General features: G+C 47.6%; 1 protein-coding gene across 3 annotated transcripts in view; it reads left to right on the forward strand.

The window, feature by feature from the left end:
• LOC140391595 (claudin-10-like) overlaps nt 1-16,940 on the forward strand; it is a 163,073-nt gene extending 146,133 nt beyond the window's left edge. For 2 of the 3 annotated variants that reach the window (XM_072476244.1, XM_072476242.1), the window contains one exon: nt 16,424-16,940. In XM_072476244.1, coding sequence (XP_072332345.1) covers nt 16,424-16,550 — 127 coding nt within the window. In that variant the 3' untranslated portion in view covers nt 16,551-16,940. Of the gene's footprint in view, nt 1-4,449; nt 4,531-16,423 lie in introns of all 3 variants that reach the window. The other variant, XM_072476243.1, reaches the window with a different exon arrangement.
• Nucleotides 16,941-17,888: the final 948 nt, after the last annotated feature.

Genomic DNA, 17,888 nt, shown 5'->3' on the forward strand with positions numbered 1-17,888 from the left:
ACCCTTTGTCATCTTCCAGTTAGCCAATTTCTGATCCAAACTGCTAAATCATCCTGAATCCCATGCCTCCGTATTTTCTGCAGTAGCCTACCGTGGGGAACCTTATCAAATCACATTCTCCCCGTGTCTGCATGTGTTTCACCCCCACAACCAAAGATGTGCAGGATAGGTGGATTGGACACGCTAAATTGCCCCTTAATTGGAAAAATAATAATTGGGTATTCTAAATTAAAAACAAACTCGGTCAGCAGATGGACATTGAAGTTCCCCATCCACAGTGCATTATGTGCCCATTCCAGACTCAGTGCTTCCTCCAAGTGGTGTTCAACATGGAGGAGTACTGATTCATCAACTAATGGTGGACAGTATGTGGTAATGACATTTCCTTGCCCATGTTTCACCTGAAGCCATGAGGCTTCATGGAGTCCAGAGTCGATGTTGAGGACTCCCAGGGAAACTCCCTACTGACTGTATACCACTGTGCCACCACCTCTGCTGGGTCTGTCCTGCCGGTGAGACGGGACGCACCCAGGAATGATGATAGTGGTGTCTTTAAGGTATGATTCTGTGAGGTGATTCATCAAGTGTTGATGCCGGAATAAACACCTGAGTGGTGTACGCCAGCGTCAATGAGCCTCCTGCCCCAGCAATTCAGCGGTCTTCAGGGGCTAGCACGGCGCGGGTCCGCATATGTGCGTGGTTGCCATCTCTGCGCCGGCATATGCACCTGGTTGGTGTCTCCCCGCCGGTGAGAAGCAACATGGCGGAGACCAACAGAAGGCCCACGCGGAAGGAGGTAGGCCCTGGCCAGATCGCAGATGCCCGCCGATCGGAAGCCACCGATCGCAGGCCTGAACCCCGTGGAGGCCCCCCCCTGGAGTCAGATCCCCCCCGCCCCCGTCCACCGTGGCCATGGGTCCGAGCTCCTGCCGGGTGGTACCATGTTGGAACCACGCCAGCGGGACTCGGCAACCGCGCGCGTGCGACTGGCGGGTCCACGGAGAATTGTAGAAACACCATCATGCCGCATTTCCGGCATGAACTGCTATTATCCACCCACGCGCCCAGTGTCTATAACCAGAATTCAACTTCCTGTTAATGTCAAGAAAGCAATGTTAGCGAAGACTTGAATCTTTCAGAGTGGTGTTCATGAGTGTACACCACGATAGAGAAAGAACTGATCCATGAGTGAAGTGATGAGAACCCAATGTCTGTTTAGTTGAAACACACCTTGGTGCTGATGTTCTATGCCTCAGGATCATTCCAAGGTTCCTCTGGGGATATCTATGGGTTCTCCTAGTCTGCAGCTCATCACTGCATCAATTCAACAGGTCCAGGTCCAACAAATATGGGTGTTATTGCAGCAATCCGGGCAGCCAGGCCGAGGGGACTGTAGGGTTTGGGGCTATCACTGTGTTCGTCCAGCTGCAGGATATCCTCGACTATACGTATGTGGCCATCAATGTTCTCACTGATCAACAGCAGCCTTCACTCACAGGAAGGACTTCCACTCACTCAAAGTATCACTGGTCTGCAACTACCACAAGTAAATACTTTAGCTTTGTGCTATAGATCCTGGGAAGCAATTCCTAGTGCCTGACTTTTTCAACCTGATTCTGGCATGCCTCCAAGGAACGGATGCTGGGTGACAAGGGAAACCCACTGAAGCTATAGCTGCCTATACCTGTGAGGAACCTGAACACAGATGCAAGGGGTTGTAACATCTGCCAATGCGACAATAAACCAAATCAAAAGGCTTCTGAACATACGCTGGAATGTGGCGACTAGGGGCTTTTCACAGTAACTTCATTGAAGCTTACTTGTGACAATAAGCGATTATTATTATTATACAGTTCAGATGCAGTGGTAGATCTGGTCGAGCCCTTCAATATGCCCCAGAGAGTGTGTCACACATCGTTGTGGTGTGCTGTGCTCTGCACAACCTGGCTCGATAATGGCACTAAAGCTTGGAACAATAAGGTCATCCTTGAGCACAATGCCTCCTCTGAGGATGAGCATATGGAGAGAGACAGTGAGCAGGTACAGTAAGATAAAGACCTGTGAAACTGCAGTGATATGTTTGAGGGAATCTCGCCGTGCCCTAATACAGACATTTCCCATTACTCTTCCTGAGACACCCATTCAATCAAATAAATCCTCCACCTTCTAAAGCCCTGCTGTCCTTTCCTTGAATGTCCCATACCATTTTCCTGAATCTGCCATCGCATGGAGCAACATAGGAACCACATTGACTTTATTTAGTGAGCTCATCCCATCATGTCCATCGCAAAGGCCATCAATGCGTGAATAGCCCAATGGTGTTTCTATAAGTAAAAGGATTCTTTTTGCACTGCTGCCTACTGGAACTCATTCAAGACAAATCAAGAGCAAAGTGGTATCTAATTACATCACTTAGAACATAGGGCAGCACAGTAGCACAGTGGTTAGCACAGTTGCTTCACAGCTCCAGGGTCCCAGGTTCGATTCCCGGCTTGGCTGACTGTGCGGAGTCTGCATGTTTCTCCCCGAGTCTGTGTGGATTTCCTCTGGGTGCTCCGGTTTCCTCCCACATGTGCAGGTTAGGTGGATTGGCCATGCTAAATTGCCCTTAGTGTCCAAAAAGGTTAGTTGGGGTTATTGCGTTACGACGATAGGGTGGAGGTTTGTGCTTATGTAGGATGCTCTTTCCAAGGGTCGGTGCAGACTCGATAGGCCGAATGGCCTCCTTCTGCACTGTTAATTCTGTGATCTATGACCTGTGAATCCAATGAGTGTCGTCACATGTACTTTCTCACATGCTTGAGATTCCTGCTATGTGATGTTCCCTCTGCACCGTCAGCTGGAGTGGAGACAAGTTGCTGATCTTTCTGCTCAATGACTTTTGACAGTGGTCCTCATCTGGCTGTCTGGGGCCTAAAAAACCATAGCAAAGTGGGACCTCCTGCAGCAGCCTCCTCTGTCTTTGTGACCTCTTGAGGCTCAGGTATTACTGTAGTGCCTACCATGTTGGGGAAATGATGTAAAGGTGCACCTTCTGATGTGTCCTCCTCATCCTCAGAGCTGGTGGACTGGTGCTCAGACTAGGTAGCAGGCAATTCTTCTTCATAAGTTGCAAGAAAGAGGGGAGTGATGAGAGGACAATGCATGTTCCAACACTTTCTTCTTCCAAGGATGTACAGGTTAGGTGGATTGGCCATGCCAAATTGCCCCTTAGTGTCCAAAACGTTAGGTGGGGTTACCGGATTACGGGGGATAGGGTGGAGGCATGGCCTCAAGTACGGTGCTCTTTCCAAGGGTCATGCAGACACGATGGGCCGAATGGCCTCCTTCTGCACTGTACATTCTCTGATTCTATGACTACAAGTCATCGAGAACTCTGTGTGACCAGTGCTGCACACATTAGCACTATGTTTAGCTTTCTGAGGATCTCCTGCATCCATTCCTTAAGCCATTCAGAGCTCCACCCATCTCACTATCAGCGATTGCCAGTTCTGTCTCCTTCCTCCCAATTCCAGTTATTCTTCCTCCATAAACCTGAGAATGGCCATAAAGGTCCAGTTCTTGACCTTTCTCTTCCATTGTGAACTCTTCTTCTGTAAGCACATGAATTCCCATTGTTACTCACCCATCAAAGATATGCACAGCACCTATGCTGGTAATGTCCATTATGGTGCCATAGGCATGCCACTTTCAGGCAGCCAATCAGCACTGGTTATGCAGGAATCATCTCTTCCTGATCAGTGTCCTGTGCAGTGAAGAACATGCATCTCTTAGCAAATGTTCTTGTCTAGGCATTGCCACTGCCTGAGCAAGCAACCCCTTCTCCAGTCTCATATTCATCTACAGTCACATTTAAGGCTGCAAGTTTAATTCTATTCGCTGAACTCAACTTGCCAGAACACACCTCTATTGGCACTGCAGCCAGGTATAGGGTCAAGTATGACTGCTGACCTTCTCTGCTATCTCCATTCATGCCTGACTGAACCAATCACCTTCTGCTGTCCCTAGGCCCCTGTGCCCTCACAGGCTGGAGAAACATCTCCAGGGAGGCATTGTTGAATCTGCGTGGGTTTCCTCCAGATGCTTCAATTTCCTCCCACAGTCCAAGGATGTGCAGCTCAGGTGGATTGGCCATGCGAAGAAATAGTGGGGTTACAGGATAGGGCGGGGGGTGTCCCCCTCTTTCAGAGGGTCGGTGCAGATCTGATGGTCTGAATGGCCTCCTTCTGCACTGTGGGAATTCCATGGATTCTATGAATCCAAGAGCAAGGAAGATAAACTTCCTTCTGCCATAGAAACAATTGGTGGAGTATCAAGAGCTCTGTCATGCTCCCTCTGTACTGCTGCATAAGCATGTTCTACAGACTGCCTTTTAAAGATGGGACCAGTGAATCAGGAGCTGGAAATTCACACTGCCCACCACACCTAACTGGCTTCTTCCTCTCTTAGGCAGCCCCTCGGAGTCGAGGCTGACTTGCTTCCACACTAAAAATGAATTCTCAGGTGACGAGGAGTCCAATGTGTGAATAGGTAGGACAGACAGTGGAGAAGGAGCGGATGGATGGGGTGACCGTTTTTTTCACTGTTGTTGCTCAGCTTCAGCTTGCTCTCAGCGATGAAACTTGAGCTGAACAGCTGCTTCCTGGATGCCTTTCCTCCATATCACGCAGTCTTGGGCCAGGAATTCCCAGGTGGGGATGTTTTTCAAGAAAGGTTTGAAGGTGTTCTTGATGTGTTTCCTCTGCTTTCCTGGGGGTTGTTTGGCGTTGAAGCTCCCAGTAGAGCACTTGTTTTGGAAGTCTCATGTCTGGCAAGCGAAGGACGTGGCCCACCCAGTGGAGCTGATAAGCTTGGTCAATGCTTCATTCCTGGAGATGTTGCCCTGAGCGAGAACACTGATGTTGGTTTGCCTAGCCTGCCCATGAATTTGCAGGATCTTGCAGAGGAAATGCCTGGTGATAATTCTCCAGGGCTTTGAGGTGTTTGTTGCAAAGTGCACATTTCTGAGCATCACTACTGCTCTGTAGACCATGAGCTTGGTGCCTTGTCTGAGGGCCTGGTCTTCAAACACTCTCTTCCTGAGGCAACCAAAGATTGCGCTGACATACTGAATGCGATGTTGAACCTTGGTGTCGATGTCTTCCCTTGTTGACAGTAGGCCCTCAAGGTACAGAAAGTGGTTGACATTGTCCATAGCCTTTTTGTAGATTTTAATATCTGGGGGCCAGGGCTGAGTGGTGGGGCCAGATTGGTAGAGGAACTTTTCTTATGGATGTTTAGTGTAAGGCCCATAGAATCCCGACAGTGCAGAAGGAGGCCATTCAACCCATTGAGTCTGCAGCAACCCAGCGAAAGAGTATCCTACCTAGGCCCAATCTCCATAACCCCACCTAACCTACACATCTTTGGAAACTAAGGATGGTATGTTGCCTCCCTGGTGCCAAGGTCAAGTATGTCCCTGAATGAACACAGGACATCTGGAAGGGTGAGGGTCAACAGCCAGAGGTCGTAGTACACATAGGTACTAACGACATCGGCAGGAAGAGTGATGAGGTCCTGCAGAAGGAATTCAGGGAGTTAGGCAATGAGCTAAAAAATAGGACCTCAAGGATTGTAATCTCAGGATTACTCCCTGTGCCACATGCCAGTGACACTAGAAATAGAAGGATAGTGCAGCTAAATATGTGGCTAAACTGGTGCTGTAGGAGGAAGGGTTTCAGATTTCTGGACCACTGGGATCTCTTCCGGGGCAGGTGGGACCTGTACAAGAAGGACGGGTTGCATCTAAACTGGAGAGGCACCAATATCCTGGCTGGGAGGTTTGCTAGAGTCACTCGGGAGGATTTAAACTACTATGGCAGGGGGGGGTGGGAACCAGTGTGCTAGCTTAGAAAGTGTAATAACTGAATAATAGAGAACAAAAATAAGAGAACAATATCACCCTATCTGCTCAAACGCAGTGGTCTGAAGTGTATTTGTTTCAATGCCAGAAGTATAGCAGGTAAGGCTTAGAACGCTGATTAATACTTGGAACTATGAAGTTGTGGCTATCACAGAAACGTGGTTAAAGGAAGGGCAGGATTGGCAGCTGAACGTTGGAGGATATAAATGCTTCAGGACTGATTGAGGGGCATATAAAAGGGCCGGGGGAGTCGCATTACTGGTTAAGGAGAATATTATAACCATATTGTGGGAGGACACCTCAGAAGACTCATACAATGAGGCAATCTGGATAGAGCTTGGGAACTGGAAGGGGGCAATCACAATGTTCGGGATTTATTACAGGCCCCTCAACTGCCAGCGAGGGATAGAGGAGCAGATAGGTGGAGAGATTTTGGATAGGTGCAAAAGTAACAGGGTTGTTGTGGTAGGGGATTTTAATTTCCCCTATATTGACTGGGACTCACTTAGTGCTAGGGGCCTGGATGGGGCAGAGTTTGTGAACCAGGAAACCTTCTTGATGCAATACGTAGATAGTCCAACTAGGGAAGGGACAGTACTGGACCTGGTATTGGGGAATGATCCTGGACATTTTGGGAGTAATTACAATTCTGTAAGTTTTAGGGTACTTCTGGACAGGGATGAGGGCAACCCTCGCGTTAAGGTGATAAACTGGGGAAAGGCAAATTACGATAACATTAGACTGGAATTGAAGAATTTGGATTGGGTGCGGCTGTTGGAGGATAAATCAACATCGGACATGTGGGAGTCTTTCAAGCGACAGTTGATTAGGATTCAGGAAAGTCACTTTTCTGAGAGAACGAAAGATCAGTATGGGAAGTTTAGGGAGCCTTGGATAACAAGGGATATTGTCAACCTCGTCAAAAAGAAAAAGGAGACTTTTGTACGGTCTGGAAGGGTGGGGACAGTCAAAACCCTTGAGAAGTACAAAGTAAGTAGGAAGGTACTGAAGCAGGAAATTAGAAGGGCGAGGACGGGTCATGAAAAGTCCTTGGAAGGAGGATTAAAGTGAATCCCCAAACTTTTTATTCATATGTAAAAAGCAAGAGGGTGGCCTGGGAAAGGATTGGACGACTTAAGGACAGTGGGGGGGAATCTATGTGTTGAGCCAGAGGAAATGGGCGAGGTACTAAATGAGTACTTTGCATCAGTGTTCACCAAAGAAAAGGACTTTGTGGAAGATGATTCTTGGGTAGGGTGTGTGGACAGTCTGGATCATGTTAACATCGAAAATGAGGAGGTATTGGGTCTTTTAAAAGATATTAAGGTAGATACATCTCCAGGGCCAGATTGGATTTACCCCAGAATACTGAGGAAATTGCTGGAGCCTTGACTGACATCTTTTTATCCTCATTGGCTGCAGGTGAGGTTCCAGAAGATTGAAGAACAGCTAATATGGCACTGCTGTTGGCACGGCTGGGGATTGAGGGTGATTTAGAGTTGTGGATCAGAAATTGGCTAGCTGAAAGAAGACAGAGGGTGGTGGTCGATGGGAAATGTTCAGAATGGAGTTCAGTTACAAGTGGCGTACCACAAGGATCTGTTCTGGGGCCGTTGCTGTTTGTCATTTTTATCAATGACCTAGAGGAGGGCGCAGAAGGGTGGGTGAGTAAATTTGCAGACAACACTAAAGTCGGTGGTGTTGCCGACAGTGCAGAAGGATGTAGCAGGTTACAGAGGGTCATAGATAAGCTGCAGGGCTGGGCTGAGAGGTGGCAAATGGAGTTTAATGTGTGAGGTGATTCACTTTGGAAGGAATAACAGGAATGCGGACTATTTGGCTAATGGTAAAGCTCTTGGAAGTGTGGATGAGCAGAGGGATCTAGGTGTCCATGTACATAGATCCCTGAAAGTTGCCACCCAGGTTGATAGGGTTGTGAAGAAGGCCTATGGTGTGTTGGCCTTTATTGGTAGAGGGATTGAGTTCCGGAGTCATGAGGTCATGTTGCAGCTGTACAAAACTCTGGTACGGCCGAATTTGGAGTATTGCGTACAGTTCTGGTCACCGCATTATAGGAAGGACGTGGAAGCTTTGGAGCGGGTGCAGAGGAGATATACCAGGATGTTGCCTGGTATGGAGGGAAAACCTTATGAGGAAAGGCTGATGGACTTGAGGTTGTTTTCGTTGGAGAGAAGAAGGTTAAGAGGAGACTTAATAGAGGCATACAAAATGATCAGGGGGTTAGATAGGGTGGACAGTGAGAGCCTTCTCCCGTGGATGGAAATGGCTAGCACGAGGGGTCATAGCCTTAAACTGAGGGGTAATAGATATAGGACAGAGGTCAGAGGTAGGTTCTTTACGCAAAGAGTGGTGAGGCCGTGGAATGCTCTACCTGCAACAGCAGTGAACTCGCCAACATTGAGGGCATTTAAAAGTTTATTGGATAAGCATATGGATGATAATGGCATAGTGTAGGTTAGATGGCTTTTGTTTTTTGACTTCCCATGTCGGTGCAGCATTGTGGGCCGAAGGGCCTGTACTGCGCTGTATCGTTAAAAAAAAAAGATCCTTGTGGGCTCCGGTGTTGAAGACTATTGTGGAGGAAGTGCTGTTGCCTATCCTGACAGATTGCGGTCTGTTGGTCTGTTGGTGAGGAAGTCAAGGATCCAGCTGCACGGGGAGGGGTCAATTCCAAGTTTGCGGAGTTTGGTTATTAGTCTTGTTGGGATAATGGTGTTGAAGGCGGAGCTGTAGTTTATGAACAGCAGTCTTACATAGGTGCCCTTGTTGTTGAGGTGTTCGAGTGTTGATTGTAGAGTGTTGATGGCTCCACGACCCAACCGACACCTTCCCGCGACCCTGACTTTGAAAATGACTGCACAATGGGATAGACACAAACTTCACATCCATACCCTCCACTGATATATTTTTATTTGACAAAGGGTCATCTGGACTCAAAACGTTAGCTCTTTTCTCTCCCTACAGATGCTGCCAGACCTGCTGAGATTTTCCAGCATTTACTCTTTTGGTTTCAGATTCCAGCATCCGCAGTAATTTGGTTTTATACTGATATATTTTGATTCAGCTGACGTTTTGAAGAGAATCTTCTCAGCAGGTTCTGAGTTGAACTGGTATCTCTCAAGATAACAATCTTTTTAGACCCTTCCTTGGGCAAAAATATAGTGACTTCCCCTTCAAATATAAATCTTCCATAATCCGTCGCATCCCTATTTACCCTTATGGTAAATACAATAGAAGGAATTGGTTTCCACCAAGCTTCACTTCTTTATATTGTATTCTCGAGCAAATCGTCATCCACTCTTGGCTTTCAGGTTTAACCTCCAGTATTCTGCCTCTGAACATCTAACTTTATGGCCTGAATTTTACACTCCCCTGCTGGCAGTACTTGAGGAAGGGGAAGGTAAGGAGCATGACATAAAATCAATGGACATTCCGGAAACCACCCACCCCAAAGCGGGTGTGGGCCAGGCCTCAGACATGCTTCCTGTTCTTGCCCAAATTGAGGTGCATAAGTGGCTAATTATTGACCACTTAAGAGCCTTTTCCAACCCAGTCTCAATTTTTATGCTTGCAGGAGATTTTGCAGGTGTGGGGGAAGCCCAAAATGATTGGGTTTGGAGCTCGGGTGGGAACGTGGGAGGTTGGTGCCTCTGTCAGAAGCCTCTTTCTAATTTTGGACACACCCCTCTGGTGGAGCTGGACCTCCCTCTTCATCACCAGCCTCCTCCCGCCCACACCGATGCCCTAATCCTCCACTATCTACCCACACCTGCCAACCAACACCACCCCCCCCCCAAGGCTTTCCCTACTCTCCTCGCCCTGCGACCCTGAAAACAAACCTATAGTCCACTCACGGCCCTTGGGTTCCATCATCTTGAGGAAGATCTACTCTGTCCATGGTAGCTTCTGTTACTACAGGGGGTATAGAACTGTCTGCCAATTGGACTGGCCGGCGGTGCTTCAAGGTGAGACTTCTTCCTGAGTGAGGGGCTGAAGTCCCGCCTGAAGCCAACTGATGCTCATCCGACCAGGAAAAGGCTGTGGGGCAGGCAGAGTTGGCGGGCGCTGTTCCCCACTGACTGGGGAAGGGTAACCCCACCATACAGAATATCCTGGCCCATGATGATGAAATCATACTGGTCATTTTGATTCATTACTGTCTGTGCGGAGTCTGCACGTTCTCCCTGTGTCTGCGTGAGTTTCCTCTGGGTGCTCCGGTTTCCTCCCACAGTCCAAAGATGTGCAGGTTAGGTAGATTGGCCATGTTAAATTGTCCTTAGGTTAGATGGGGTTACTGGGTTACAGGGAGAGGGTAGAGTTGTGGGTTTAAGTAGGGTGCTCTTTCCAAGAGCCGGTGCAGACTCGATGGGCCGAATGGTGTCCTTCTGCACTGTAAATTCTCTGATATCTATGATTCCTACCCTCCATTTTATTGACTCCTTTGAGGAGCATCTGCCTTTTCTCGAACCTCCTTCTCTAATCAGAAATCTTAGCATTGCCAAGGAATTTATTACTCCAGCTTCTGGAGGACTTAGTAGAGCTAGGAGGGAGCATGAGAAGTCCATGGCGGGTCGGATCAAGGAAAACCCCAAGGCGTTTTACTCTTATGTGAGAAATAAAAGAATGACCAGGGTGAGGGTAGGGCCGGTCAAGGACAGTAGTGGGAGCTTGTGCATGGAGTCAGAAGAAATAGGAGAGGCGTTGAATTAATACTTTTCTTCAGTGTTCACAAAGGAGAGGGGCCATGTTTTTGACGATGAGAGTGTGATTCAGGCGGGTAGGCTGGAGGAAGTAGATGTTCTGAGGAAGGATGTATTAGCAATTTTGAAAAACCTGAGGGTCGACACGTCCCCTGGGCCAGATGGGTTATACCCAAGGATTCTTTGGGAGGCAATGGATGAGATTGCAGATCCTTTAGCTTTGATCTTTGGGTCCTCGCTGTCCACGGGGATAGTGCCAGAGGACTGGAGAGTGGTGAATGTTGTTCCTCTGTTCAAGAAAGGGAATAGGAATGACCCTGGTAATTATAGACCAGTTAGTCCTACTTCGGTGGTCGGGAAGATAATGGAAAAGGTCCTGAAGGATAGGATTTATGACCATTTGGAAAGTAGCAGCTTTCAACCGGGAGAGTCAACACAGATTTGTGAAGGGTAGGTCTTGCCTCACAAATTTGATTGAATTCTTTGAGGAGGAAACTAAGTGTGTAGATGAAGGTAGAGCAGTTGATGTCGTATACATGGATTTTAGTAAGGCGTTTGATAAGGTTCCCCATGGTCGACTCATGAAGAAAGTAAGGAGGTGTGGGATAGAGGGAAATTTGGCCAATTGGACAAGTAACTGGCTATCACATAGAAGACAGAGGGTGGTGGTGGATGGAAACTTTTCAGACTGGAGACCAGTTACCAGCGGTGTACCACAGGGATCAGTGCTGGGTCCTCTGCTATTTGTGATTTTTATCAATGACTTAGAGGAGGGGGTTGAAGGGTGGGTCAGTAAATTTGCTGATGACACCAAGATTGGTGGAGTAGTGGATGAGGTGGAGGGCTCTTGTAGGCTGCAAAGAGACATTGATAGGATGCAGAGCTGGGCTGAAAAATGGCAGATGGAGTTTAACCCTGATAAGTGCGAGGTGATTCATTTTGGTAGAAAAAATTTGAATGCGGATTCCAGGGTCAACGGCAGGGTTCTGAGGAATGTGGAGGAACAGAGAGATCTTGGGGTTCATGTCCACAGATCTATGAAGGTTGCCACTCAAGTGGATAGAGCCGTGAAGAAGGCTTATAGTCTGTTAGCGTTTATTAACAGGGGGCTTGAGTTTAAGAGCCGCGGGGTTATGCTGCAACTATACATGACCCTGGTGAGACCACATTTGGAGTATTGTGTGCAGTTCTGGTCACCTCATTATAGGAAGGATGTGGAAGCATTGGAAAGGGTGCAAAGGAGATTTACCAAGATGCTGCCTGGTTTGCAGGATAGGTCTTATGAGGAAAGGTTGAGGGAGCTAGGGCTTTTCTCTTTGGAGCGGAGAAGGATGAGAGGCGACGTAACAGAGATTTATAAGATAATGAGGGGGATAGATAGAGTGGATGTTCAGAGACTATTTCCTCGGGTGGACGTAGCTGTTACAAGGGGGCATAACTATAAGATTCACGGTGGGAGATATAGGACGGATGTCCGAGGTAGGTTCTTCACTCAGCGAGTGGTTAGGGTGTGGAATGGATTGCCTGCTGTGATAGTGGAGTCGGACACTTCAGGAACTTTCAAGCGGTTATTGGATAGGCACATGGAGCACACCAGAATGACAGGGAATGGGATAGCTTGATCTTGGTTTCGGACAATGCTCGGCACAACGTCGAGGGCTGAAGGGCCTGTTCTGTGCTGTACTGTTCTATGTTCTGTATGGGCTTGTGAGCAGTGGTCTGCTGCCATATAGTTTAGTGAGTTGAATCATAGCTATCAGCCAAACAGTGATGTCCTATAAGTTATGGTCCTCTATGGTCCTCTATCTGCACCTGAGTCCTACTGAAGTACTGGGTGAGAATTCCAGCTGTTCATGCCGGGCGGATCCTCCGATCCCACTGATGCCGCGGGTTTGCCAGCGACATGGGGGTGGATTCATTGGGAAATTCCATTGACACTGGCGGGACCAGAAGATCCCTCCTCAGGCAAGCTGCAGCCGCACATAAACAATTCTCCCCCCCCACACACCATCCCAGCCAACAAGATGGCAATGAGGAGAGCAGCCCCGAGGTTCACAGACACTGAGCTGTTGGATATGGCGGAGGAGCAGTGGATGACCTAGGCCCGGGAAGGAGGCTGCCAGCTGCCACTGTTCATCGCGCCTAGGCGCAGGTGGCAGAGGCGGTCAGCGCCACCAGCAACTCCATCCGGACCGGCCAGTCGTGCCGGAGAACACTGCACAACCTCCTCAGGGTGGCCAAGGTGAGTAGGCAGAACTGTGCCCCTGGCACTAACCCCGTCCCACACATCGGAGGTGGAGAATCGCAGAGGCCCCGGAGAATACCTGGTCGGGTGGCTAATGACACGGAAATGATGTCTACTGTAGGTGCGTTCCGGAACGCATTGACACCGCTGTCGAGGTGATGGAGAATCGCGATTCGGAACTGAATCTCTGCCCAATCACCTTTCCTGATTTTGGCGTCGGCCAACGGAGAAACCCGCCACATTTATTTTTCCCCAGCAAATCCTACAAATGTGTTATTTTGGGCTGGATTCTCCGTTTGGGAGACTAAGACATCACGCCGGCATGAACACGGTGGTGTTTTACGCCACAAAAACTGGCGCGAAATGGTCACCGATTCACCGTTTTGCTGGGGGCAAGCAGGAGTCCGCAGCCGCAATGCTCGGTTCACGACGGGTGAGACCTTGAGAGTCCCACGCCGTCGGGAACTCGGCCGGTCGAGGACGGAGAATCGCGGGGCAGGACTCAGGCAATGGCAATGATCTGAAGACTGTTCATCCAAAAGGCTTGAATTTACATCCAATGCTTTTCCTGCGGGTGTGTGGGACGGTGTTAGTGCCCTGGGCACGGTTCTGCCTACTCACCCTGCCCAAAGCAATTTAGTGCAGGGAGAGGAAATACCTTTCAACCCCTTCCTCATAGAAAATGAGAATAAGGTGAATATTCCTAGCTAAATCAAAAACAATTAATTCAAATCATTGCTCATCTATGTAAATGAAGAAATTTGAAACCCAGTTATTAACAGAAAGAACTATACCAGAAGGTTTCATGTTTGGAACAAATATTTTACTGTACAAGAATAAAATCAAACAATAACGGGCACGATTCAATGGGGAAGAAAACAGAGTCCACCCACTTTTGGCCACGTTTAGCCGGGTGTTTCTTGGCGGCTGCTGCGTTGATAAATACCCCGCTATTCACAGGCACTTTGCTGTTTTTTTGGCCTTGCCAGGAACGTCCCATCGAGACCGCACTTCAGCCATTTCTTGGGATGGACACGGCTTTTATTAACAAAGTGCTGTTGTCGATTCCCGGTCTCGATCTCATGGGGGAGGGGGGATTTTTAATTGTGTTTCAGATCTGAGCCTGGATAGGTCGAGTCCCAAGTCCTGGAGTTCAATGGGTGGAGAAGGAGTTATTGGTGTTCATGGAACAGATGGCAGGGACAGACCCACGTAGCTTTAGGTTTCTGAGGGAGTTTTCCTTTTTTTCTCCCATCCACCGGGTCTACTCCCGAATAAACCTTTTTGTGGATAGTAGGTCTCTTCTCCCGAGGGTGAAGGGAGCGGGTTACTTGGCGATTGTTTTATCGGATCATACTCCACAGTTTGTGGATGTGTTGTTGCAGCCAGGCATTCAGAGACTCTCGTGGAGACTGGACACGGTGTTGCTCGCGGATAAGAGGTTTTGAGAGCGAGTATCCTCTGCTATTGTGTATGTTACGTTTAACAGGAATGAGCCATCCATGCTCTGTGAGGCCCTGAAAGCAGTGGTTAGGGGTGAGATAATCTTGCTTAAGGCACATGGGTATAAATCAGAACAGGTGGAGAGACGGAGGCAGGCGGACTCCATTTTCAAGGTGGACCAACAGTACACGATTGCTCCAACGACGGAATTACTGATGAACATAAAGAAGGTGCAATTGGAGTTTGAGTTGCTGATAACGTGGAAGGAGGTGACCCAGTTACATCGCTTGAGGGGGATTTTGAATATGGGGAGAAGGCCAGCCGCCTGTTGGTTCACCAGCTGAGGCTGCAGGCAGCTTCCCGAGAGATAGTATAATAATCTTTATTATTGTCACAAGTAGGCTTACATTAACACTGCAATAATGTTACACATTCCGGCGCTTGTTCGGGTACACGGAGGGAGAATTCAGAATGTCCAATTCACCACAATATATTGATAATGCCAGGAAATAATCTACTTGCAATTATCATAGAATTTACAGTGCAGAAGAAGGCCATTCGGCCCATCGAGTCTGCACCGGCTCTTGGAAAGAGCACCCTACCCAAGGTCAACACCTACACCCTATCCCCATAACCCAGTAACCCCACCCAACACTAAGAGCAATTTTGGACACTAAGAGCAATTTATCATGGCCAATCCACCTAACCTGCACATCTTTGGACTGTGGGAGAAAACCGGAGCACCCAGAGGAAACCCATGCACACACGGGGAGGATGTTGACCCAAGCCGGAATCGAACCTGGGACCCTGGAGCTGTGAAGCAATTGTGTTATCCACAATGTTACCGTGCTGCCCCTTAAGACTACATTTATGCAGTAAATTAGAGATAGATGCCACACTAAATTAACAAAATGTAATATAACCTCTTCAGATTGTAGCATAACCAGTCAAATGGAGTTTGGAGTAGATATCAATGCAATTAATCTTAATTATATACTTGCACTGAAGCAGCACTTTTGTTAGTATTCTGTTATTAAGCAGATTTTCTGAAGTTCGTGTCAAAGGTATTTCTTTTATTTGCATTATGTCAATTAGAAGAAGAAACAATGGTCACATTCAGGAAATCTTTTCTATGCAGTGAATGGTTACCATCTGCAAATCACTGCCTGAGAGTGTGGTGGGGGGAGATTCAATCAGATTCAATCAAGGCATTCAGAAGCGAATTGGATCATTATCTTTTAAAATATTTTTATTCCGATTTTAACATTTACAATACATAGCATTACAAAGTAAAACCAATAGAAAACCCCAAACCCCCCCACCCCCCCCCCAACACCATAACCAACCTCCCCATCTTGCTCCCTCCCCTCCCCCCTAGCAGTTGATGGTAACTAGCTCCTTGAAATGTAATATAAACAAACCCCATCTCTTATGGAACCCCTCACTCGCCCTCCTTAGAGCAAATTTCACTTTTTCTAAGTGCAAGAACTCCATTAAATCCCCCAGCCACACCGAGGCACAAGGTGGAGAAACTGACCTCCACCACAACGCCTGCGAGCAGTCAACGAGACAAAGGCTTAAACTTCTGCGCCCGCTCCCGTCTGCACCTCCAGCAAATCCAACACCCCGAATATGGCCCCCAGTGGACTGGGCTCTCAGCCCACATGCAAGATCGCCAAAATGTTGCCAAAGAATGGCATCCAAATTTTCTCCAACTTCGGGCAGGACCAGAACATGCATACGTGATTGGCTGGGCCCCTCCCCCTCAATATCCTCCACCTCCTCAACAGTCGATTGGATCATTATCTGCAAAAGAAACATTTGCAGAATTACAGGGAAAAGCTGAGGAAGCAGTACTAGGTGCATTGCCCCACCCCCACCCAATCCACCAGCCCCCCACAGGGAGCCAGCTCTGATCCAAAGGGTTGAATAGTGTCCATCTGTGCTAACAACCATTCTATGATTTTACCCTCCTTGTTCCTGTTCGTTGCGCTAATTTAAACAGTAGAATTTGAAAACTGCTAAGTATGAAGGGTTTAACTTTTGTACAATAGTTTCATTCCTGGGAAAAGGTACAAATGCTTGAACTTCAACACATTTTGTTTCTTTCAGAACCAGATATGGAGCAATGCCATTTCTTCCTTCTCAAACAAAGGGATACAGTGGTGCAATTGAAATGAGGTCAGCCAAAAGCATGGCGATGTCACCAAAACAATTTGATAAAAACTCATATGTTTAACAAAAGCATCACATTAAGAGAAAGATGGAAATGTAATGCTTATTTAATCAACTCTAGTTCACAGGAAGATTTCCTTTCACTCATAATAACCTAATAACATTTACTGTTCACCATTTCATGATTGCAAAAATTTCAAACTACTGGCTTTGTAAAATATGCTAACTCATTTTCCCTTTTGAAAAGTTTTATCCTTATTCAGTTATTTTCACATGAGAAACTTACATTATTGTGGACATTTTTGGAAGATGTAAAACGTAATGGTTCTGTACATTTGTTCTTTTCACATAAAATTACATTTATTAACAAGGCTAACTTGGCAATCTCTATAAATAGATTGCTTTATTCTTGGGAATGAGAGGAAAATAAATAGTTTACTACCAAATAACAAAATCTCCTTTTGAACTCTTTGAATTAAAGTGACAGATTTGCAAGCAGCCTGACAGTGCCTAAAGAGAGCCGGTGGGGTGGTGGATTTGCTGCTGGACGTAATCCAGAGACCCAGGGTAATGATCTGGGGAGTTGGGTTTGAATCCCACACGGCAGGTGGTGGAATTTAAACTCAATAAAATATCTGGAATGAAAAGCCTAATGATGACTATGAAACCATTGTCCATCATAAAAACCTATCTGGTTCACTAATGCCCTTTAGGGTAGGAAATCTGCCATCTTTACCTGGTCTGGCCTACATATGACTCCAGACCCAAAGCAATGTGGTTGACCCTTATTTGCCGAGCAAGCCACTCAGTTGTATTCAACCACTACAGAAACATGAAAATGGAATGAAACCATCGACCCAGTCACTGGGAGCAAAAACGACAAACCAGCCCTACCGACCCAGCAACGTCCTCCTTACTAACTACCACACAGGCTGGTCAAGCAACAGCCTGACATCAGCATACTCACAGAATCATACCTTACTGACAATGTCCCAGGCACCACTATAACCATCCCTGGGTATGTCCTGTCTCACTGGCAAGACAGATCCAGCAGAGTTGGCAGCACAGTGGTATACAATCAGGAGGGCGTCGCCTTGGGAGTCCTCAACATCGACTCTGGAACCCATGAAATCTCATGGCTTCAGGTTAAACCTGGGCAAGGGTACCTCCTGCTGATTACCATGTACCGTCCACCATCACCTGATGAATCAGCACTCCTCCATGTTGAACGGCACTTGGAGAAAGCACTGCTGGTGGCAGGGGCGTGGAATATCCTCTGGGAGGGGGACATCAATGTCCATCACCAAGAGTGGCTCGGTAGTACCACCACAGATGAGCTGGCTGGGTCCAAAAGGACATAGCTGTTAGACTGGGACTGCTGCAGGTGGTGAGGGAACGAAGA

Source organism: Scyliorhinus torazame, chromosome 15 (assembly GCF_047496885.1).
Source record: "Scyliorhinus torazame isolate Kashiwa2021f chromosome 15, sScyTor2.1, whole genome shotgun sequence".
Lineage (NCBI taxonomy): Eukaryota > Metazoa > Chordata > Chondrichthyes > Carcharhiniformes > Scyliorhinidae > Scyliorhinus > Scyliorhinus torazame.